Here is a 23,902-nt window from a genome sequence, read left to right on the forward strand (position 1 = left end):
ATGGCATTTTCCTAGCCAAACTTTAAATAGATTAAAAAAAGTAATTTCTAATTTTACAGAAATGCTTCTTCAAAAAATATTTTCTCTCACTCCCTCATCTCCTATACTGAAGGATGTGTAATATGTTTTTTTCCCCAGCTAAATCTGAACCCTCAAAATTGATTCCAGGCAGAAAATATCCGCAAATTAAAATCAGAAACAAAAATAGAAAAATTATATTTTTATATATGTATATATATATATATATATGTGTATATATATATTTATACTGATTGGAATCATCCAGCATTTTAAAATCACTTTAGAGATGAATTTTGGGATTCTACTGCTCACAACACCAAAATCCATAATGATTTAAGGACTTTTCCTCTGTTCTCTTCCTGGCTACTCCCTCCCCTCCAAAACAGTTCAATACAGCCACGGCTCAAGTTTAATGGGAAGAGAGTGAAGTTTTTGAAATAGTTTTTTTTTTCTTTTGTATGTTTGTTTTACTTTGGTGATCTGGGTGGCACATACTGCTCTTTGCCATTACGTCGAGTCACTCCCTGAGGTATAGCCCTATGGCCAAACTGGCGTCTCTGTTCCCTGATTTTTCCAGCTGCTCCCCTGGGAATGGTATTGCCTCGAAAGCCAGAATAATCCTTACTAGCCCTTGCTTCTGGCTTCTCATGTGGTTTCTCGACAGACTTTTCAGACGCTCCATTCTCTTCATTTTTGGCAGGAGACACTACATTGGAGCGAAGTTCCCGTAGTGGCTGCACAGTAACTGGAGATGGCTCTTTAGGGGGCTTCTGGCACACTTCAGCATAACTTAATTTTCGGGGTTCCTGTGAAGTGATTACAAAAGAAAAACAAACAACTTATGGTGCACATTCTTTAATAAAGTACAAAAAGGATCATGGTAACCACAAGGAAAGCAGTAAATTTTCTTCTAGGAAAAGGCAACAGGCACTCTCCTATACACTGTTATTAGAATGTATTGATATAATCTTCTAAAGTATATTTGTTGAAAATAACTAAAAGCCTTAAACATTTACCTATAATACAATAACTGAATTCAAGAAATTTATTACAAGGAGGATCATATCAGTATTGTAGTGACAAAAGAACTGCCAACAACCTCAATGTCTAATGAAAAAGTACAGATTAAGAGAACCTTAGGGAAATCTATAAGAATCTCTGCAGAGAAACTATAATGTATTAGTAGAAAATTAATTACAAGTCTTAGCTACTTCATCCGTAAAAGGAAGGTAATAAAGATACTGTGATAATAGACATAGTATGCCAAAAGTCTTTAGCACTGCTCCCAGCATATAGTATTCTATTATTAAGGTACTCTGATGGTGTAGTGGGTAACACATTTGGCAGCTAACCAGAAGACTGGCAGTTCAAACCCACCAGCTGCTTCACAGGAGGAAGAGGACGCAACCTACTTTCATAAAGACTTAAGGTTTAGAAACCTAATGGGGGTTTTTATTAGTCACAATTGACTCAGTGGCAGCAGGTTTGGTTTATTCTACTATCATTATCCAATGACAACATAAAATGTTCTTAACCTATAAAAAATTATGCTAAAATTTTATTAATTTTATCATTGCATAAAAAGATCATTATTTCCCACTCTCATTTTTCTGTACTTTCCCAATTATAAAATTAAGAAACAATTCTGCAAGTGGATTAAAATGAGAATAGGCCCTCATCATTTTCAAATTTGTTAAGTATCACACATAAAAGAAGAATTTCAAGACATTCAAGGCCTCTTTATACTATTCCCAAATGACTAAGTTCATCTTAACCTGGATAACAAAAAGGTTTCACTTAACTAAAATATGACCAGAAAAAAAGCAATAAAAAGAAAAAAAAATATACAGTAACTCTGCCATTCCTTTAACATGCCTAACTTTCCCTAGTCTTTCAGTGATGTCAAACACCTTTAGCTTCTGATGGAGGCAGGCCCAATTTGGGCTACTTCCAAATGACTATCCCCTTAATAAAGACTCATGTGAAAAAAGCAAATTCTTCCATTATCTAAGTTAGTATTTTTATTTTCCCCCTTACATATAAACTCTTCATGTTACCTGTAGGGCCACAGCTACAGATGCATTTATATTACTATTACTTGGTGAAGCAGTATTTGTCCTTGGAGGCTTTATACTACTACTTGGGGAAGAAACTGGTAAAGTCGTCATCTGGCTGAGATCCTCCTTCACTGAGGTTGTTTGCAGTTCTTTTGTAACAGTAGATTCCTCTATTATATCCTTTTCTTGTTGAGTTGTGCTAAGGAAAAAAGACCTTAAAATTAGACATCATATAGCACATAGGAACAGTCCAGCAATTAATCAGATAAAAAGTAATCTCAATGTTGAATACTTTCTATACTGAAATGTATACCTTACTGCAGGAAGCTCAGCTGCAGATGGAGGACTTGCACTCATACTGAGCTGCGGGGTAGAACTGTAGTCTGTCTGCTCATCCTCTGCAGGCACTGGGCACCTAACTCTCAACTCTTCATTATCCTTAAAGTAAAAAGATATTGCAAAATGCTATTTAAATAGACATTCTCTAAAGAAGATATACAAATAGCCAATAAGTACATGAAAAGATATTCAACATCATTAGTCATTGGTAAAGGAAAATCAAAACAAAAGAAAGATAATTTCCCACCCATTAAAATGGCTATATATTAAAAAAAATGAACAGACAACAAGTGTTGATGACGAGGTAGAAAAACTGGAACCCTGAAACAGTGCCAGTAGGAATACAGAAGTATTCAGTCACTTTAGAAAACTATCTGGCAGTTCCTCAAATTTAAACACAGAGATGCCCAGCAATTCCACTCCTAGGTATACACCCAAGAGAAATGAAAGCATTATGTCAATATAGAAACTTGTACATAAATGCTCACAGGAGTATAATTCATAATACCTAAAAGGTAGAAATAACCCACATGTCCATCAAATGATGATTAAATAAAATGTACAATATTCATACTATGGAATATTACTCAGCAACAAAAGGAATAAGGTACTAATACATGCTACAACATGAATCATCCTTGAAAATATGCTAAGTGAAAGAACCCAGACACAAAAGGCCACATATTGTATGAATGCATTTATTTGAATTATTTAGAACAGGGAGAAAGGGAGGGAAGGAAGAAGGGAGAAAGAAAGACTGTAATTCAATCATAGTCAGACCTTAATAGAGAAAACTGTTTAGTCTCAAGGAAGGGATTTACTTCTTTCTGAAAAATTAATAAAATATCCTCATTAGAGAAAGGCCACAAAGTTCTGGTTAAATATGGGAGATCAAACACAAATGTTCATATCTTAAAATAGTCTCATAAAAATGTAAAGGAATAAGTGAAACTGAAACAAAGGCATGAGAAAGCTGAAACTACAGGGCACTGACAGTATGTAAGCTGCTTAGCGCCCAAGAACAACTGAAAGACTGGGTGAGAAATACACAGCCCCTCAAAGCCAAAATAGAGTGGGGCTGAAAAGAAAAAGACTGGATGTAAATATGTGTAAGAAACATTTAGATTTCCAATTTGAGCTCTGGTAGCATAGTGGCTAAGACACTTGCCTGCTAACCAGACGGCTGGCGGTTCAAACCCACCAGCCACTCCTCGGAAGGAAGGTTGGGCAATCCTACTTCCGTAGTGATACTGCCTCGGAAACCCAAGGAGGGGTCGCTATGAGTCGGGGCCGACTCCACGGCACATAACAACAACAACAACAATCCAAGAAGTACGGTGACTATATTCTATACCCCAGTAAAAATAGATGGTTTACAATCTGATGAGATTAAAAAAGAAAGGTGCTGGGGAGAGAGACATCAGACAATCCAAGGATAGGAATCAAGCAATGGGCTAAAAACTGTAGTAATAAAGTAAAAGTTTTCATAGAGACCAGTGGATCCACTTCTGGTCCACTTCGAGCTTTACACCAATCAGGTCCCAAAATGCTAGCAATAAACTTATATGGCCCTGGCAGGATACTGGAGAATTCTTTTCTGAAGTACTGGGTAAGCTGCAGGTGGTCTTCAACAAAATAGAAAAAGATCACTCATGATGAAACCCACTAGTTGAAAATCATCGACAAAAAGAGCTTTAATGAACTACGGTATCACATTCTTTCTTTTGTTTTCTTTAGTGATATTTTTTGTATTTATTTATCATGTATATATATGTATGTATGAATTATTGTGATTTGGGTGAAAGTTTACAGAGCAAAATCACTTTCCATACAGCAGTTCACATACACTTTGTCTCAAGACATTGACTATAATTTACCACAATATAACAGCTCCCTCCCTGTACTTCCTCCTGGTAAGTTACCTCTTCCCTGTGTCCATGCCTCCATGCACTCCTGCCCCGAGCTGCCTCCCTATGTATAAACAGCCCTTCTTTCTCTCATGATTGTTTTCTCCAAGGAGTGTATCTGCTTCGGGTAAATGCTGAACCCTAAGCCTGTCTTTTGTGTGGCTGGAAGCTACAGGTGTAGGTTCAATTCTAGACCTGAAGGGCAGCTAGGGACCATAGTCTCAGTGGTTCTACCAGGCTATATCAGGCCAGCAAACCTGGTCCCCCCTTTTTCTCTGTCACAAATGATTTTGAGTTTTGTTCCACATTGTTCTCCCTCTCTATCCAGGGTCTCCTACATAGATCCCCCTCTGAGTGGTTGACAGTGGCAGCCAGGCACCATCTAGTTCTTCTGGTCTCATAGTCGTACAGGCTGCAGATTGCATGGTGTACCAGTCAATTAGTGTACCAGTCGCAAGGACTAATTGTTTCCATGAACCTTTAGTTTTCTTCAATTTTCTTTGCTCTGGATGCGGAGAGGTCCATTGTTGCATCTAGATGGGTGTTTGCAAGCTTTTAAGATCCCAGTCACTACTCGCCACAGTAGGAGGTGGAACAATGTTTTGTGTAGTATGTTATGCCAATTGAGCTCAATGTCCCCTGAGACTATGGTGGGACTGCATCCTTAAACTTGGATAAACAAGTGCCAACAATCCAAATGTCAATCAACAACTGATGGAAAGGTGGGGTGGAATACACACACAGAGAAATATTATTCAGCCACAAAAAATCAATGAGATACTCATACATGCTACAACATGGATGAATCTAAAAAACAGGCTAAGTGAAACAAGCCAGATGGAAGGGCCATACATTACCTACTTAACTCCATTTACATGGCATATCCAGAATAGGGGAATTGGTTAAGAGGCAGAAAGTATATTAGAAGCTGCCCAAGACTGGGGGAAAGGGGAATTGGGACTGACTGCTAACAGATATAGTTTCTTCTTGGGGTGATGGAATTGTTTTAGAATTAAAGACAATGGTTGCAAAATACTGTGAACACAGTAAAAAAACACTGAATGGTACACTTTAAAATGGTTAAAATACTGATTTTTGTTACATAAATTTTATCTAAATGAAAATAAACAGTGATGGATCATGATTTATTTGAGGAAACTCTCATAAACATAAAATACAAAGATCTCTCCCTACATTGCATGTAAATACCAAAGAGAAATAAACAGAAAAAAGAAACTAGAGAAAATGCAGACAAAGCACTTAACAAGAATACTTGTTGTTGTTATGTGCCGTTGAGTTGGACTCGATTCATAGCGACCCCTCCTTGGGTTTCCGAGGCAGTATCACTACAGAAATAGATTGCCCATCTTCCTTCCAAGGAGTGGCTAGTGGGTTTGAACCGCCAGCCTTCTGGTAAGCAGTCAAGTGCTTTAGGCCTATACTACACCACAGCTCCCAAAAAAATACTAGGTCCAGGAAAAAGTAAGATATAAAACAAAGAAACGCTGAAAAAATAAGAAAAGAACCCTTAGAAATAAAAAATAATAAAATCAAAAACAAACCCACTGCTACCAAGTGAAGTTCCACTCATGGTGACTCTACAGGAAAGAGCAGAACTGCCTACAGGGTTTCCAAGGCTATAAATCTTTATGGAAGCAGACTGCCTCATCTTTCTCCCATGAAGCAGCTGGTGGGTTTGAACCATAGAGTTTTTGGTTAGCAGTCGGGTGCCTTAACTACCACACCAGCAGAATTCCTTAAAAACAAAAACATTTTAAAAAACAAAGAAAAATTAAAAGAATAAAACCCTTAAACGAAATTAAAAGTAGATAAAATTTTCAATAAATTTAAAAGATAATACTCATGAAAACTTCAAAGAAAATATAAACAAATGCAAAGATAAAAATTAGGAAGACCAGAGGCTTCCCTGGATTAAGGAAGAAGATGCACCACACCAGTATACCAGTGCTTACCCCACGGATCTACCTTCAGCACCTGCTTTTATCAGTAAACCTGAGTCTGCTGGGTGCCAGAGGGCACTTCCAGCACTGCTGAAACCCGAGTAGAGACCATTAACACAAGTGGGTAGGCCCTGGGAGAAACTCCCGTAGTGTATCACAAGAAAGGGCTTGAGCCAGCTTTTTGGCATGGTGGCACTGGTGCTTGACTTTGTCAGTAATATTGGGTCCGCTAGGTATGAGCAGGCATTTCCTACTCCCCAGCACCCCCGAAACCCAAGCGGAGAGATCACTGGCATTGCAAGTGTGTGGGCCAGTTGTCTTGGGTCACATTTTTGTCAAGGTGGGGCCACAAGAGCAGGGTTTTTGCGTGTGTCTGAGCCTGGCAGAAAGTGGTGACTGCCTAACAATTGGAGGCCTTGGTAAACATGAGCTGTGGCCCTGTGAATAACAGTACAATGTAGTCATTAGCAGCCTGCTCAAAGTCCTAGAAACCGCCCCTAGAAACATGATGCTTCCCTTCTTTCTCTCTTCCGCTCTCACCTGCTCCACCAATACCCTCTCTCATCCAATAGAAAAATATCACATCCAGCCACCATAATACTTCCTGGTACAAATTCTAAACCCTCTTAATGACAAACAGAAACCTGTATCCACACTCCACATAACGATTCCATCATCACAAAGAAAACTGCAGAGCATTCCAGCACACTTGAATTAATAGCCAAAAAAATAAAATACACCAGTTCCACCTTTTCAAAATATTAAATCATAAAACCAAGACAACACAAATCAGTACATAATTAACAGTTAAAGACAACCTCAAAATGTCTAGCAAACAACAGGCAACCTCAAATCAAACAAAAAAACAGGACAAGGGATTAGAAGCAAAACCACAAAAAAAGGTCTCATTAAATCTTGAGGAAGAGGAGGCAATATCTGAGAAGGAATTTAGAAGATATGTTTATAGAGCTTTACAAGAGCCTAAGGAAACCGCAAACAGAAACAAGGAGAACACAGACAGTTCCCTGGAAGAACTCAGGAAAATCATTCAAGAACAAAATAATAAGATTAATGAATAAGAACTCATAAAAAGCTAGCAGTCCAGAAGATGAATATCAAACTTGCAGAATTACACAATACACTGGAGAACAAAAGAGCAGGATAGAACTGGGTGCAGAACACATAAACCAACTAGAAGACAAATCCCTGGACACCAGTCTGTATGAAGAAAAATCAGAACAAAGATTTAAGAGAAATGAAGAGAACCTAAGAGTTATATGGGATGACATGAAAAGAAACAATATACGCCTCACTGGAATTCCAGAACAAGAAGAGACGGGGGAAAAAAAAAAAAAAACAGCAAGAAAACTGTGGAAGACCTACTAACAGAAAACTTGCCCCATATCCTGAAGGAAGAAAAGATATTTGTCCAAGAAGCTCATAGAACCCCATACAGGATAGATCCCAAGAGAAAAACACTGAGCCATGTTATAATCAAACTCTCCAAAACCAAAGACAAAGAAAAAATTTTGTGACCTGCCCATGACAAAAGAAATATTACTTATAATAATCAAACACTTCGGTTGAGCTCCAGTTACTTAGCAGAAACCATTCAGGCAAGAAAGCAATGAGATGGCATATAAAAAACACTGAAGAAAAAGAACTTCCAACCAAGAATCCTATTATCCAGCCAAATTATCCATGAAATATGAGGGTGAAATAAAGGCATTCTCAGACAAACAGAAATTAAGGGATTTTGTGAAAACCAGACCAACCCTACAAGAAATGCTTAAGGAAGTCCTTCCAATGAAGAACCCACAACAAAGATCAACAGAATCAGGATACATGACATCAACACTAAAACCAAATTAGAAATAGAAACTCAAAATAAGACCATAAAATATTGTACACTAAAAATCAAGGAAAACAATCTGCACATGACAACAGCAACTAACCTATTAGAGGGAATAAAACTTCTAGGTACAAACTTCCACATGGAGAGGAAAAAGGACAATGTCTTCATAGAATGCACTGGTTCTAAAGATGTAGAGACAAGAATTCACTCCAAGGTAACCACAGAGAAAATTAACAATCCCCCTAAGCAAAACCAGAAGGAAGGAAAACATATGGGTTTAATAAGCACAAAACCAACAATAAAGAAGAAAATAGAGAAAGCATTTGACAACAAATTGAACTCAGCCCAGAAAAATATATGAACAAAGGAAACACCAACAACACTACAAAAAACACAATAGAATGACAGCAATCAATTAATATCTATCAATAATTACACTCAATGTTAATGGACCAAGTGCACCAATTAAGAGAATAGAGTGGCAGACCGAACAAGAAAAGAAGACCCATCGATATGCTGCCTACAAGAGACCTACCTTAGACATAAAGATAAAAACAAATTAAGAATTAAGGGGTGGAGACTTCTGGAAGATGGAGGAATAGGCAGACAAGCAACACAGACCCTCTTCAACAAAGAAAAGAAAAACCAATTGACAGAGATGCAGAAGATAATCCTGGAGCCCTGAGCTTTTGAAAGGAATTATGCAGAAATGGATTAGGCACCAACTAGTAGAAAAACCTGAATGAAAACAGTGAGTATGGAGATGGTTGGAGCTCCAGATGGTCAGCTACTCTGATGAGACCAACAGCCTGATTATTTCCAAGTGGTGCTGGGACCTGAGAATTGACCTAAAGATCAGCCCTGATCACCAAGAGCTGCAGGGATGACTGTGCCGGTGGCCTATGACTAGGAAGGGAAACAGAAAGGAGGGACACAACCTGAGCTGTGGACTTTCTGCTGTCTAGAGGGCCGAACCATTTTGATTCTTTACACATGGCAGCCATTTTGGATATTCAAAGTGACCAAGGGCACAGCCATTTTGAATCTTTACAAGTGACAACCATTTTGGATTTTAAAGTGATAGCATTCTCATTCAGATTCCAGGGACCTTAGAATAGGCTCTGTTGGCCAAGGTCGGCAGGAACATATGAGAGACTGATAATAGGAAAGGAGACAAGTGGTGAGTGTATAAGTGCTGTGAACTAGTGAACAGAGGAGCACAGTACCCTGCTTGCGTAGATAACATGCAAACAAAACAAAGAAAACAAAATTGTGGGCAAGTCAATCCAACATACAATCACCAATTAAATATAAACAGAAAAATGTCACAATGCCTCAGAGACAACAGAGCATCACAGTCAACACAAAGAATCAAGATAAAGCAGGAGAAACAAGGGACCAGGATACAGACCCAAAACACATCTCTGAGGAAGATGCAGCATTGGAATTCCCTGATAAGGAATTCAAAAGTATTTATATTTAGGTACCTTCAACAAACTGAGAGACAGATCAAGGAAAACACAGAGAAAACCCCAGAACAATTTTGAAAGAAAATACAAGAACAAAATGACAAAATAAATGAAAAATTAGAAATGATACAAAATCTACACATAGAAATCAAGAAGATTAATACTAAATCTCCAGAAATAGATAAGACATTAAATGGGCAAAAGAATAGAACTGAATCAATGGAAGACACAATTAGTGAGATTGAAGGCAAGTATCTCAATATTTCTTTGTAAAGGGATAAATCAGAAAAAAGAGCAAAACAAAATGAAGAAAGCCTAAGGCTCATGTGGGATACCATCAAAAGGAATTACCTACGTGGAATCAGAATTCCAGAACAGGAAGAGACAAATAAACTACAGAGAATATTGTCAAAGATTTGTTGGAAGAGAGTTTCCCTATGTGATGAAAGATGAGAATATATCCATTTAGGAAGCCCAATGAACCCCAAACAGGATAGACCCAAAAGAGAAATACCCAGACATATCATCATCAAACTCACCAAAACCAAAGACAAAGAAAGAATCATAATAGCACGGGAAAAACAAAAAGTTACCTACAAGGGGCAACCAGTAAGACTAAGCTCGGATTTCTTGACAGAAACCATATTGGTGAGAAGACAATGGGATGGTATATATAAAACCCTGGAAGAGAAAAATTTTCAACTAAGAATCATGTACCCAGCAAAACTGTCCTCAAATATAATGGTGAAATCAGGACATCTCCAGATAAATTGAAATTAAGGGAATTTGTTAAAACCAGACCAACCTTACAAGAGATGCTAAAGGAAGCTCTTTGGACAGAGAAGCACCAACAGCCAACAACAACTGACTAGTAACACACATGATGATATAACCCAGAAATAAACCCAACTATGGAAGTATCCAAAGTAAATAAGCCTACAAGATTGTAAATAGGGAACCAGAGACATCCATTGACAAATGAGGACAACTACAAACCACAAAGAGGGAAAAAACTGTGTCATTACAGAACTTCTGGATGGTAGAGAAGTCAAGACAACTACCAGATAGAACAGACTGCTCTAAATTTGGGAAGAAAACTATAAATCAGAGGTTAACCTCAAAGAAAAATGAAACCTTCACATCAAAAAGGAGGACCAGCATAAATATTCAACAAATATTAAAACAATAGCAATGAAGGAAGTGCTAACACGATTCATAAACAAAACGAGCTCAGTGTAGAAAATTATATGGAACAAAGAAATTGTCACCATGAAAAAGCACATAACACAAATGACAGCAACAATTTCATATTTCCTGATAATTACCTATCTGGCAAGGGACTTATCGCTAAGATTTATAGCGGAAGAGTGCATGACCAAGCTATGGTACATGTACATAATGGAATGCTATGCAGCACTAAAGAACAATGTACAGTCTGCAAAACACTGCAAAATATAGATGAACTTGGAGGACATTATGCTGAATGAGCTCTGGTAGCACAGTGACATGACTGCTAACCAGAAGGCTGGTGGTTCAAACCCACCAGCCGCTCCTCGGAAGGAAGGCTGGGCAATCTACTTCTGTAGTGATATTGCCTCGGAAACCCAAGGAGGGGTCGCTATGAGTTGGGGCCAAATCGATGGCACATAACAACAACAACACCACGCTAAGTGAAAAAAGTCAGTAACAGAAGGTCAAATATAGTATTAGTTCGTTGTTGTGGAGGGTCAAGGAAAGGGTTATATATGGAGGGAAACTTTCTTTGTTGGTTATCAGAAGTGGGAGGGAATATAGGGAAAAAAAAAAAAAAAAAAAGGACTGACCCATGTCACTTTAGTTTTGTATATTTCATTGCACATAAATTATATTTCAATAAAATGCATTAAATAAACAAGTAAATAAATAATACATCACGATCAAGTGGGCTTCACACCAGGTATGCAAGGATGGTTCAACATCAGAAAAACAATTAATGTAATCCACCACATAAACAAAACAAAACAAAAACTGAAAATAGAAATAACACCTGTGATAGTTGGAGCTGTGTGTCAACTTGGCTGGACCCTAGTTCTGTGTGGTTGTTCCCATGATGGGATTGGATGACTGTGTTCTGAGTGGCCTATCTGTTCAGAGGGAGTTTCCCCAGGGCTGTGGCCTGCTTCCAGGATACCCAGGGACATCCTGGGAAGAGAGACATTCTTCTGTGGATCGGGATTCTGTTGTGCTGCCTACAACTATCCGTGAGTGAGCAGTCCACTGTTCAGAGACCTTGGATTTGTCATTCGTTGGAGTCAACAGCCAGTGTACTGCCTGCCAGCCTTGAGCTTCTCGGCCCCTGCGGTTGCAGAAGCTAAGAAAAGCCTCCAGCCTGACATGTGCTCCAGGGACTTTGGACTTGCCGGCTTCTATATGTTTGTGAGCCATTTTCCTAAGATAAATTTTTCTCTCTCTTTATATAAGTTTTGCTGTTTTTTGTTTCTCTAGAGAACCCAGTCTAACGCACTATCTAACCCAGCAATTCCATTACTAGGAATACATCCTAAGGAGGTGAGAGACAGTGCACACACCGACGTATGTACACCTATGTTCATCACAGCACAATGCACGACAGCAAAGAGATGGAAACAACCTAAATGCCCATCAACAGATGAGTGGATAACCAAATTATGGTACATATACACAATGGAATACTATGCCACATTAAAGAACAATGAGGGAAATGTGAATCACCTCACTATGTGAATTAGCCCGGAAGACATTATGCTGATTAAAGTAAGTCAATCACGGAAGGACAAGTACTGTATGAGCCCATTACTGTAAAAAGACAAAGAAGGGTTTGCTTGCGAAAGGGGACTCACGTTCTAGGTTACCAGGTGGGGAGGGAAGGGATATATGTAAAGAGTCTGAGACCACCATGATAACATTAGGAAAAGAGAGGATGGTGAACTGTGCACATAGTAGATAGATGACAGATGCTAATACTAACCAGTGTGCCCACAATACTGCATTACCATTAACACCAAACAATGCATTACCATTAACACCAAACACCAGGCTACAGAAAAATACATAAACATCACAGAGGACCAGATGGGGGTCAGTGAACAGGAGTATACTCTAGACCAAGGAGAGACTCAGCACAGGCTAATCTTGCACAGATACCAGTGATACAAAATACCTGCAATCCTTACAGAAACAAAAGAAGACAGACACAGAACAATCCCTCACAGACACCCAGGCACTATGGGAGAGAGATCCAACAGATGTACCATCTCAGGACCACAGTACTGGTGGACACAGACTCAACTGGCACAACAAAATACATAAAAGCCTTGTTCCACATCCTACATTGGTGAGTAGCAACTGGGGTCTTAAAAGCTTTCAAGTGACCATCTAAGATGCACCTAATAGTCTCCTAGCGTCAGCAGCAAAGAAGAGGGTAAAAAACCAAGGGCATTTGGAAGCAATCAGCCTTAGGACACAAAGGCCCTCAAGACCAGAGAACCAGATGGTGCCTGGCTACCAATGCCAACCACTCAGGAAAGGATCAAATCTGGAGATCCTGGATAAAGTGGGAGGAAAAATATGGAATAAAATCCAAAAACTCAATAATGACCAGAATTACTGGTCGGATGGAGTCTGGTGAGGCCCCCAATACTATGGCCCTGGAATACATTCTGTACCTAGAATAAAACTCATTCCCAGGGGCAGGCTCTCAGCCTAATAGTTAACAAGACATAGATGCAGACCACTCAACCCAGGGGGATGCACCCACATTCTCTATGGAAACACATCCCTTGGAGCAATAGACCACAGGGCACCAGAGGGGCAACATTCGCATGGAGGTAATGCAGGACAAACAGGAGTGCATAACTATGAGGGGCACAGGGGGAGGGTTACTGGGCAGGGAGGGGAGGAGACTGGGTTAGGGTTGGGCATGGTAAATGAGGAGTGAGCTAAATGTACATGTAATGTTGAATGTAAAACAAACTCTTAAAATAAAATTTAAAAAAAAAAAAAAAAAAGGAACTAAAAAAAAAATTAGGAAGGCCAAAACAAGAAAATCAGAGGTTCAACCTAGAAGGTGCAACATCAAGTTAAGGAGAGTTGAAGTAAGAGAAGAATCGAGGAATTTATCAAAGAATTAATACAGGAAAATTTCTGAGAATTGAAGGATACCAGTTTCCACATGAAAGGGCTCACCAAGTGCACGGTGCAATGAATGGAAAAAGTTACACCAAGACACAGAGTCATGAAATTTCACAGAATACCAGAGATAAATAAAAGATCCTAAAAGCTTCTAGAGAAAAGAGCAAGTCACATATAAAGGCTCAAAAATCAGAGTCTATTAGTATTCTCAAAAGAATTTTTGAGAGCTAGAGGATCACCTCCTAAAAAAGATACAAAAGAACCAACTATAAAGGAACTGATGACAATGACATTAAAATTAAGAACTTGTTTTTCACCCATGGACACCATAGGCTGAAAACAAGCCATAAAGCTAGGAAGATTATCTGTAATACATATCACTGACAAAGGATTAGTATTCAGAATATATGAAAAATCTCATGAATCTCTAACTAAAGAGATAATCCAGTAGAAAAATATGTGCAAAATATGACTCTTTACAAAAGAAGAAACTTAAATGGCTAATAAAAATGGAAAGATACTTGACTTCATAAGTAATTTTAAAAAGAACATGCCCATCAAATGTAATGAAGATGAAGACGGTAGGGAGGGGAAGGAAATGAAGAGAACCCAGGGTAGAAACGGAGATAGTGCTGATCCAATACTGGGGTTATTTTTACTTTAACAGAGTATGTATTCTTACTCTTTGACAATATTTACCTTTAAGGGGGAGAAATGAAGAAGAGGAAGAACCATACATAACAGGGAAGGAGTACACACAGAGCTGTTAAGATTGTGTGTTGAGGTTGTCAGGGAGAGGGAACATTATTATTATTAATTAAAAGAAAATAAAGAACAGCTTTACTAATACAAAAAATACACAGGGTAAGAAGCTTAAATATGTAAGTCACAGCAAAAGCAGGTGGCAATTCAACATCCAGGGTTGACAGGATGCTTGAAGGTAACTGCAGCAGACCAGATTTCCACATCAGAGAGGGCATTTCATATGTAAGGAAGGACCCATGTCTAAGAGCTTTATGAGTTCTCTCCCCTCAAGAATCATGAGAGGCATTCAATTCAAGGGGAAGTGTGGAATCAGGCAGGTCAAAACTCTCAAAATCTAGAGGATTAAAGGGAAAGAATTTTCCTGTTTCTAGATAGGTATCATCCAAGGCATGAATAGAGCTTTTCTCTTAACTAGCCTGCTTAGTCATCTTCTTGGCAGAGAAGGTTTGCTGCTTTTGTTTGAGGGGTCCATTAGTCTTTACTGACTTTTCTGTAGTTCTGGTGACAGTTATCAGAGACTTTCTGACAGCTTTGGGTAGGGCAGATGGAGCATCAAGTATTTTATTCTGAGATCTCCCATCTAAGGCACTGACTGAAGACCCAGATCCCAGCTTCAGCCCATCCTTAGGAGCCACACAGGTACTTGGTTCTCCATTTTCCTTCTCAACAAAGATCAGGGTAGCCATCATAAATTACCCTTGATATCAACAGTCATATTCAGTCAAGATTCAGCCACCCATGGCTGTGTCAGGCTAGGCCTAAGATTACTCTTTAAAATAGTGTGTGTGTGTGTGTATGACAGACACCTCACCATCTCTGAGAATACATCAGCTGTAAAACACACAGAAATACATTATTTTATGTATCAATACGAAAAGAAAACATGGCCACTGCAACTATGGCATCTCATAATTATAAGACAGCCTGATTCTTGAAGGTAGTAAACATGAAAACACCGTATCTTACAACTGACAAAATAAGTACCATGTTTTGCAAATTTTTTTTAAACAGTAAAAGAGTTGCATGTTGTTGTTGTTATGTGCCACTGAGTCAGCCCTGACTCATAGTGAACCCTCCTTGGGTTTCCGAGGCAGTATCACTATGGAAGTAGACTGCCCAACCTTCCTTCCGAGGTGTGGCTGGTGAGTTTGAACCGCCAGCCTTCTGGTTAGCCGTCAAGTGCCTTAGGCACTATGCTACCAGAGCTCCTAAACAGTTGCATAATACCTTTAAAATTCTAAGGAAAAAGATTTCTAATCAAGAATGTCAAACTAAGACAAATTACTAATCAAATGTGAGAGCAGAAAAACACCTTCAGAATGCAAGATCTTAAAACATTTATATTTTAATCTATATATTTATATTACCACTTTTTCAGGGATTGCTAAAAGATGTGACTTACCATTAATACTGGAAAGTAAAATAAGAGCAAGAAAAAAGGGAAGTCAACAAGAGAGAGAAAGGAAAATTCCTGGGACAGGGAAAAAAATCTCAGCAGTACAGCTGTGCAGCAGGTCACTAAGAGTGTACAAGTTAAGGAGAAGTACAGGCAATGCAGAGAGGAAAAAAGAAAGAGGTGTGATTTACAAAGGATAACGCAGTTTAATCTAATTGGCAAATCTTTTTACTTTCTTTAAAAAAAAAAAAACCCACAAACTCACTGCTGTTGAGTTGGACTCGACTCATAGGATACCTCCTTGGGTTTCCGTGGCGGTATCTCTATGGAAGTAGATTGCCAAACCTTCCTTCCGAGGAGTGACTGGTGGGTTTGAACTGCCAGCCTTCTGGTTAGCAGCCAAATGCCTTAGGCACTATGCCATCAAAGGTACTAAAATAATGAGACATCTTATAACTGATTATATATTAGATTTTATGAAATATAGTGTACTAAAAGGATGGGAAAAGTTAATAAGCATGTTGGTTTATAAGAGAATTAAATCCTTCAATTTTAGAATACAAAGTTAATAGAAAATATCTAAAATTGAAAAATCAATAAACAGCAATATAACATTATTAATTAGAAATACAGGAGGTAAATGTCAAGAGAAAAAGCTAAGAGTTCAAAGTGGTTGCAGAGAACTGCTGGTTTTCATTATAAGCCTAGTAGATATACTATGTACATGTATTCTTGCAATAAAAATAAAAAGTGATCGATGGCCTTGCAAACTCAATGTGGGGTAGCTACAAGTTAGAATAGACACTGAAAGAGAAATCACAGCTTCCATTCAGCTTGCATTATTAATCAGTTCTACCAAGCTGAAACGATTGATATAAAGATATGCAAAAGTCAAGAAACATTTCAGTGACCACATATAGCTTTATCATATCTCTTCACAATACCCAAACTTTATAAATAAAAATTATTATGGAAATACACGCTAAAAAGCAAATATAAGTTAAATTGATTAACCTTGTGGGGGGAAAAGCCTAAATATGGTCCCATAAAGTAAGAGAAAGGAGCTCTGATGGCATAGTAGTTAAGGGACTTGGCTGCTAACCAAAAGGGTGATGGTTCAAACCAACCAGCTGCTCCATGGAAGAAAGAGCAGTCTGCTTCCATAAAGATTTACAGCCTTCGAAACCCACTGGGGGTTGCTATGAGTCAGAACTGACTCAATGGCAGAGAGTTTGGTTTGAAGTTAAGAGAGCAAGGAGCCCTGGTGGTACAGTGATTAAGAGTTTGGCTGATAATCAAAAGGTTGGCAACCTGAACCCACCAGCTCCCCTATGGCGATAAGATGTGGTAGTCTGCCTCTGTCCTATACGGTCACTATAAGTTGGAACCAACTCTATGGCAACAGGTTAAGGTAAGAGATCAGAGCTAATCATATTGAATGCTTCAGTGTTTACCTTTTCTTTGTATACACCTTTAACAACATCAGACATCCTACTGTCTAAAGAGAGTTCACCCAATGTTCTTGATGAACTTCCCGGTAAAGGAGGAAAATTTGAGGCTAAAAGGTCAAACTTTGGTGTTGGAGCCTTTGCTTCAGGTGTTGATGGATGGGGTCTCTAAAAGATACAAATCACAAAACAGGTCATACGCCTATGTATCTTTGTCTAATTCTGTACCACAGAAGCTGAAAGCTGTAAGAACAAAAATAAAATAAACACCAAAAATCATACAGAAATACTCAGGACTATCTCATTGAACATTCTTAGCTTCTCATCTCAATTGAGCTCTCATTTGGTATACAGAGCTGTAAGGCAAAGCAAATGAATCATGACCCAGCAATCTCACTTCTAAGGAGCCCTTAGAGGCCAGTGGTTAAGATCTCAGCTGTTGACTAAAAGGTTGGTGATTCAAATCTACCAGTGCTCCATAGGTAAAAGATGTGGCAGTCTGTTTCTGTAAAGATTACAGCCTTGGTAACCCTATAAGGCAGTTCTATAAGGTTGCTATGAGTCAGAATCAACATAACGACAACAGATTCGGTTTCTCACTGCACTGTTTGTAACAGCACAGTCTGTAATAGCCAAAGACTGAAACAAAAAAATCCAGTAAAGAAAGACAGACTACAAGTCAACACCACAGTATATCACAAAAGAAAGAAAAAACATCTGAAGAGATGTAGTTACTTACCGGGATCCTGTCATCTTCTCGTCGTCTTCTACCTCTGAAAAGAGTTCTCCTTTTAACAAAACAAAGGGCAAGGTAACGACTCATAAGATTCTTCAAATATATACTTCTCTATCAAAGCCACCAAATAAAATTCTATTTTGGTATTTTAAGTATCCATACTTTTTGAATCTGAAGCTATTTTCCCATTATTATTAGAAAATACTGTATATTCTTATGAAGGGATCCCAAGCTAATCTACCAAACACTTCATGCATAACCACCATCACCAAGTAAGCTGGGTCAAATTTCTTCAGTAGTACTTCTGCCACCTCTGAAGCATATGAAGTTTCAGTTTTTATTTGTTTTGGCAGGGTAGGCAATATATAAAATCCCACCTCCATAGTTTAGAAATTGAAAGAATTAAACTATAATGTAGATGGGCCATCTTATAAATTGTCCTTACCTTAACAAACTTTAAAAAGCTCTGTGGTGCAGTGCCTAAGGCATTTGACGGCTACCCAGAAGGCTGGTAGTTCAAACCCACTAGCCACTCTGAGGAAGGAAGATGAGGCAATCTATTTCTGGGCAGATTTACCCCCTTGGAAGCCCAATGGGGGTCCTTTGAGTCAAAACTGATGTGATGGCAGTGGGTTTTTTGGTTTATAGTTTTTAATAATGATATGCTATTAACCCAAATTATATGGTCAATGTACTTATTATTTAGCATAATCATGTACCAAGAATGAAGCTAGAAAATAAAATCAAACCCCACCAGATCAAGGTCTTCAAATATTCTGTATGATCACATTATGATCACAAAATTTTCCTATAACATTTCCTTACCTGCCCCTACCATAGTCCCCATTTTGTTCCATCTGCAAAGTGGGAGTCTCCTTCGGAAGGTAAGTTTGTTCCTGATGGCCTGTTACTGTTGGGTTATGCCGTTCAGGTGGAAAGTTCCTTGAATTAGATCTATTTAACGGTCCATCCCCCAATGATACAGAGCCCTCTGCTGAGTGTTCTGAACCACTAGATGACCTAAAATGAGGCTTCATACTGTAAGAAATACAAGATTATATACATGAAAGGATAAATAAAGACAAACAGAAAACCCTTTCCTCTTAATGGTAAAAAAAGATCATTCTAGTCCAATTTTAAAATTGCTATACTCTGATTTTCACAATCTGAGTTAAACATAAAAGTATCAAATTGTGTAACTCCTCTCATGTCCAAGACCTATTATTTTAAGAAGGCAAAACAATTTTTTTTTTCACATTTAAAAAAGTTATGTTTGGAGAGATTTTTGAGAAAGATCCCAAGTGCTGAGATAAAGCTACTTGCACTTCAGTATTAGGAATATATAACCAGGATTTTAGCTGATGCCCTCAACATCACTAGTAGTCTTAAAGTCTAAATCAGCCAGACTTTATGCTAATTTGTGTCTGCAACATGCACTCTCAGTGTCAACATCACTAGTAGTCTTAAAGTCTAAATCAGCCAGACTTTAAGCTAATTTGTGTCTGCAACATGCACTCTCAGTGGGGGCAATACTGCCCCTAAAAGGAGGTCAAAATTGGTTCTTGGAAGTGGGTGTATGAAAAAAATATTACTCATTTTTTGTTTAAAGCACAGATATACATATATTATATAAACAGATCCTGTACCTACAGTATAGGAAAGAAAGTCTAAAAGGCTCTTTAGGGGAGTGACAATGAAAAAAATTTCAGAAATACAGGAATGTATTAAAATTCCAGCCTTACTAAGCATTCATCAGCAAATGAAATTAGTTGTTAAAATTCATATGCAGGGCAGAAAACTAGAAAAATACAGCAATACAACTACTAGCCTGGCATGATTTCAAAATTAAGATATGCAATATGATATTTAAAAAAAAAAAAAACTACTTCCAACAGAGCGTGCTGTGACACTGGGCATGTATAAACAGCCAGCCCTCTGACATTTATAAGCAAGTGATGTTAAGGCAGGGTAAGCGAGGAAGCATTCAGTTTAACCCAACAGTGAAAAATACCTAAAGTAAGCACATATAACTGAGGACTTTGGCTCTGCAGTAGATTAAAAAAAATGTGTTTATATTTATTTGTCCCCTAGCTTGCAGTTTATATATCCCATTTTTACAGTCTATTTTCATAGTTATAAATTTATAATATTAATAATACATTGTCAATTCTTGGTTCTCTGAACAGGGATTTAAAACCTTCTGAATAATTATAAACCCAACAATTTAACAATTTAAATGGTATCCTACTTTTACTCTCTGGATTGCTACTATTCAAACTTAAAAGATAAAAATCGGGCTACAGAGTTGGGCCGAGTTCGATATGGAGAGTTTTCCAGAGGATTATTTTGTCACAAAAAGGATTTTCAGCAGCAATGAAAATTACACCTGTGAGCTTTGGTGGTGTAGTCCCTAAGGCATTTGACTGCTAACCAGAAGGCCAGCAGTTCAAGCTCACCAGCCACTCCTTGGAAGGAAAGTTGGGCAATCTATTTCCGTGGTGCCTTGGAAACCCAAGGAGGGGTCGCTGAGTTGAACTGATTCAACAACAGTAAGTTTGGTTTGTTTGTTTGTTTGTTTTGGTAACCTAGAACTATTTTTAAAATATTTATATTATCCAGTAGTATCTTATACAGTAGATATGCTGCTGATACACATCTGTCAGAAATTATTCACCTAAATTTTTACACTACACTTCAATATACCTAACAGAGGAGCTATTAGATTCAAACAGCCCTCAGATCTCATAATCTCACCCTTCATCGAGAGGACTTACAATCTCAGTCCAGGCAAAAGTGGGGGGCAGAGGGAAGAAGGAGGGGGGGGGAGAGAGAGAGAGAGAGAAGCGATAAAAGAAAGGAAAGAGAAGTGGCAGAAAGACAAAGCAGAGAAATGCTTGGACTTTTTGAAAGTTAGTCCTATTCTCTCTAAGTAGATTAGTCATCATCATTGGGCTGCCAAAAGGTTAATCTAAAACTTGCAAAAAAGCTCTTTTACTTTCTTGACCTTTACAGTCAAGTTACTTTCTCTTTGGCTGGTAATTAAAAAAAAAAAAAAAAAAGGAAAGAGAGCGAGAATAAAGACCTGGTAGTGTTCACCTTTTAGAATCAAGGGGAAAAAAAAAAGAATTAGGTTGATGGTCAAAAAGTACTTTAGTCTATCTGTTTATTTTTCATTTTTGTAAGAAGTATTTGTATATTATTTCTGTAATTAAAAACTAACAGCTTGTACTGGTCAAATATTTGGAAAAGAATTCCACACAAGTGACTCTGAATACATGGAAAATTATACTAAAACCACAGATATACCTTCTTATAAGCAGAGATGACTCGACTGTCATTCCTGGCTATATTATTGCAATTTCACCTCTACCAGCAAGAAAGCAGAGCAGACAAAAACAAGTGATATGAAGGAGTAATCATGAACTTGTCTATAATGTTTTAGTCTACTCCATACCAAAGACATCCATCCCACTTAACAGTTTAAAGCAAAATTCATCCCCCTTCATAGAAATACATGTGAAAGCGATATATACATTTACAAATCATGAGAAATCTGTATCTCCCCATAAGAGATGTTGTAAATTGTCATTTGTAATAAGAATTATCTATTTATTTATTTGTTTTATTGTGATTTGGGTGAAAATTTAGAGAGCAAAGTCATTTTCCATACAACAGTTCATATACATTTTGTTTCATATTGATTTAAATCTGCCATAATGTAACAGCAGCTCTCTTCCCACTTCCTCCCTCTGGTTACCTTTTCCCTGCATCCTTTCCTGTGGTGAATTGTGGTCAGTGTCATGAGACAAAGTATATGTGAACTGCTGTGTGGAAAGTGAATTTGCTCTGTAAATTTTCACCCAAATCAAAATTAAAAAAATAAATAAATAAATCTAAACTCACAATCCCAGCATTTTCTACTCAAGTCAGTTAACAACAATCCTATGCCCAAAGAACTCTCCTTCTCCAAAATGTTACCCATTTAACACAACAAATAACACTCAGACATCAAATTTTAAAGTCAGGTAGTATTAGTAGAAAAAACTTTCCCTATTCTTTTTATTACTACTATTAAAGAAAAAATCAGTATGTATCTTATACAACCTAAGCCCCAAATCCTTTTTGCACCTATTAACAACAACAACACTGCAGCCAAAGTGTGTTTATGAATTTTAGATTGAATAGTCCATATCTTTTGGTGCAAAAATAATTTCCTACTGTCTTGCAAATAAGCATAATGCTATTAATACAGTAACTCCTTAGGAACCACTGTCAATTTTTCAAAGTAAAATTCCAGTCGTGGTTTTCATCTTACCGATTTTTTTGGAATGGTCGACCCATATTCATAGCAGCAGCATTTGTTTTATAAGATCCCGGTGTATTAAAGCTATTCAGAAAACTACCATTGGGAAAGGGAGCCTAGAAGAAAATTTTAATTTTTAAATAATTAATGGCAAAAGCATTATCTGGCAAACAAAGTACAGGCATGTGAGTTAAACATTTACCTCAAGTAGACACACTCCCTGGAGAGAACAATCATGGGAGAAAGAAGGGCAGCTTATGCACAGGGAGACAGCTCAGGGGGCAGGAGAGTATGGAGGGATGGACACTGGGAAGTGGTACTATAGGGAGGAAGTGGGAGGGGAGCTGTTGCATTGTGGTAAACTGTGGTCAATGACATGAGACAAAGTGTATGTGAACTGCTGTATGGAAAGTGAATTTGTTCTGTAAATCTTCACCCAAATTACACACCCACACACAAAAAAGCATTATCTGGTGTGAGGGTCATAAAGAAGCCTCTAATGACCTAATCTAGCATCAATTTCTCTTCCAAGTTAAAAACAATCTAAAACATTTTGCCTATTTACTTGCAATACTTACTTTGGGCACTATTTCATTTACTGAACAGTGAATCACTAGATCATTATTTACTCAATGAAAAACATTCCTCTCTGAAAATGTTTCACAACACTAAAAGCATTTTAATTTATACAGGATTCTTCCAGTTTTTTCTTTCTATTCACTCAACAATTTTAAAGGATCAGATTAAAAGAACCTACCAGTCATATACATATATTCTGTATGGGAGGTAATATAACTATTTAAAAGTCAGGGAGTAACCAATATCAAGATAACACAAAGCAAATATATATATGAACTCTTTTCTGATAATTGCTTCAAATTTCAGTTTAATTTAAAAATTGTATTATTCTGGAAGGAGCTCACTTACCAGTGGTGTTTCAAAGTAAGGTGTAGGATTTGGAGACCAAGACTGAGGCACAAAACTATAGACAGAGTATTGTTGGTGAGGATTATATACAGGCTGCATAAAGACTGGTGAGGCATACTGTGCTTGAGTTTGAATGGGCTGACTATACACACTGGAATCCATTAATCGATAACCATTCTTAGCAAAAAATGTATTGATGGCTTTTATCCTTGCCTAGAAAAAAGAGGAACACATTATAATAACAAAGAAATCTTAATGTGCATTTTTACAAATATATTACTCAACTTATACTTTTTACATGCCTTACCAATGACTATTTCTGCTTACTGTAGAATAAGGAGAGCAAAATAAAAGGAAGGAGTTGATAACTTTAATTCATTTTGTTAAAAGAAAGCTCTTAGATAGCAAAAACCACAATAAACAAAGCAAAAACAATAAAATACAAAACTAATTGCGGCATCAAAAACAAGGAAGCAGTAATAACATATCTGACAAGGGACTTATCTCTAGAATTTATAGAACACTCCAACACCTCAATAACAAAAAGACAAACAATCCAATTAAAAAAT

At 37.7% G+C, this 23,902-nt stretch overlaps 1 protein-coding gene and 1 pseudogene across 1 annotated transcript in view; both read right to left on the reverse strand.

Annotated features, from left to right (window-relative positions):
* Positions 1-488: 488 nt before the first annotated feature.
* LARP4 (La ribonucleoprotein 4) overlaps positions 489-23,902 on the reverse strand; it is a 91,449-nt gene continuing 68,035 nt past the window's right edge. The window contains exons 9-16 of the mRNA XM_007937808.2: positions 23,334-23,546; positions 22,419-22,522; positions 18,929-19,141; positions 18,107-18,155; positions 17,374-17,535; positions 2,392-2,516; positions 2,079-2,277; positions 489-827 (exon numbers count right to left, since the gene is read on the reverse strand). Coding sequence (XP_007935999.1) covers positions 489-827; positions 2,079-2,277; positions 2,392-2,516; positions 17,374-17,535; positions 18,107-18,155; positions 18,929-19,141; positions 22,419-22,522; positions 23,334-23,546 — 1,404 coding nt within the window. The remainder of the gene's footprint in view (positions 828-2,078; positions 2,278-2,391; positions 2,517-17,373; positions 17,536-18,106; positions 18,156-18,928; positions 19,142-22,418; positions 22,523-23,333; positions 23,547-23,902) is intronic.
* LOC122149755 lies at positions 14,632-15,209 on the reverse strand (annotated as a pseudogene).

The sequence above is a fragment of the Orycteropus afer genome, unplaced genomic scaffold, assembly GCF_000298275.1.
Source record: "Orycteropus afer afer isolate SDZICR_OR568_19922 unplaced genomic scaffold, OryAfe1.0 scaffold00045, whole genome shotgun sequence".
In the NCBI taxonomy this organism is placed as follows: domain Eukaryota; kingdom Metazoa; phylum Chordata; class Mammalia; order Tubulidentata; family Orycteropodidae; genus Orycteropus; species Orycteropus afer.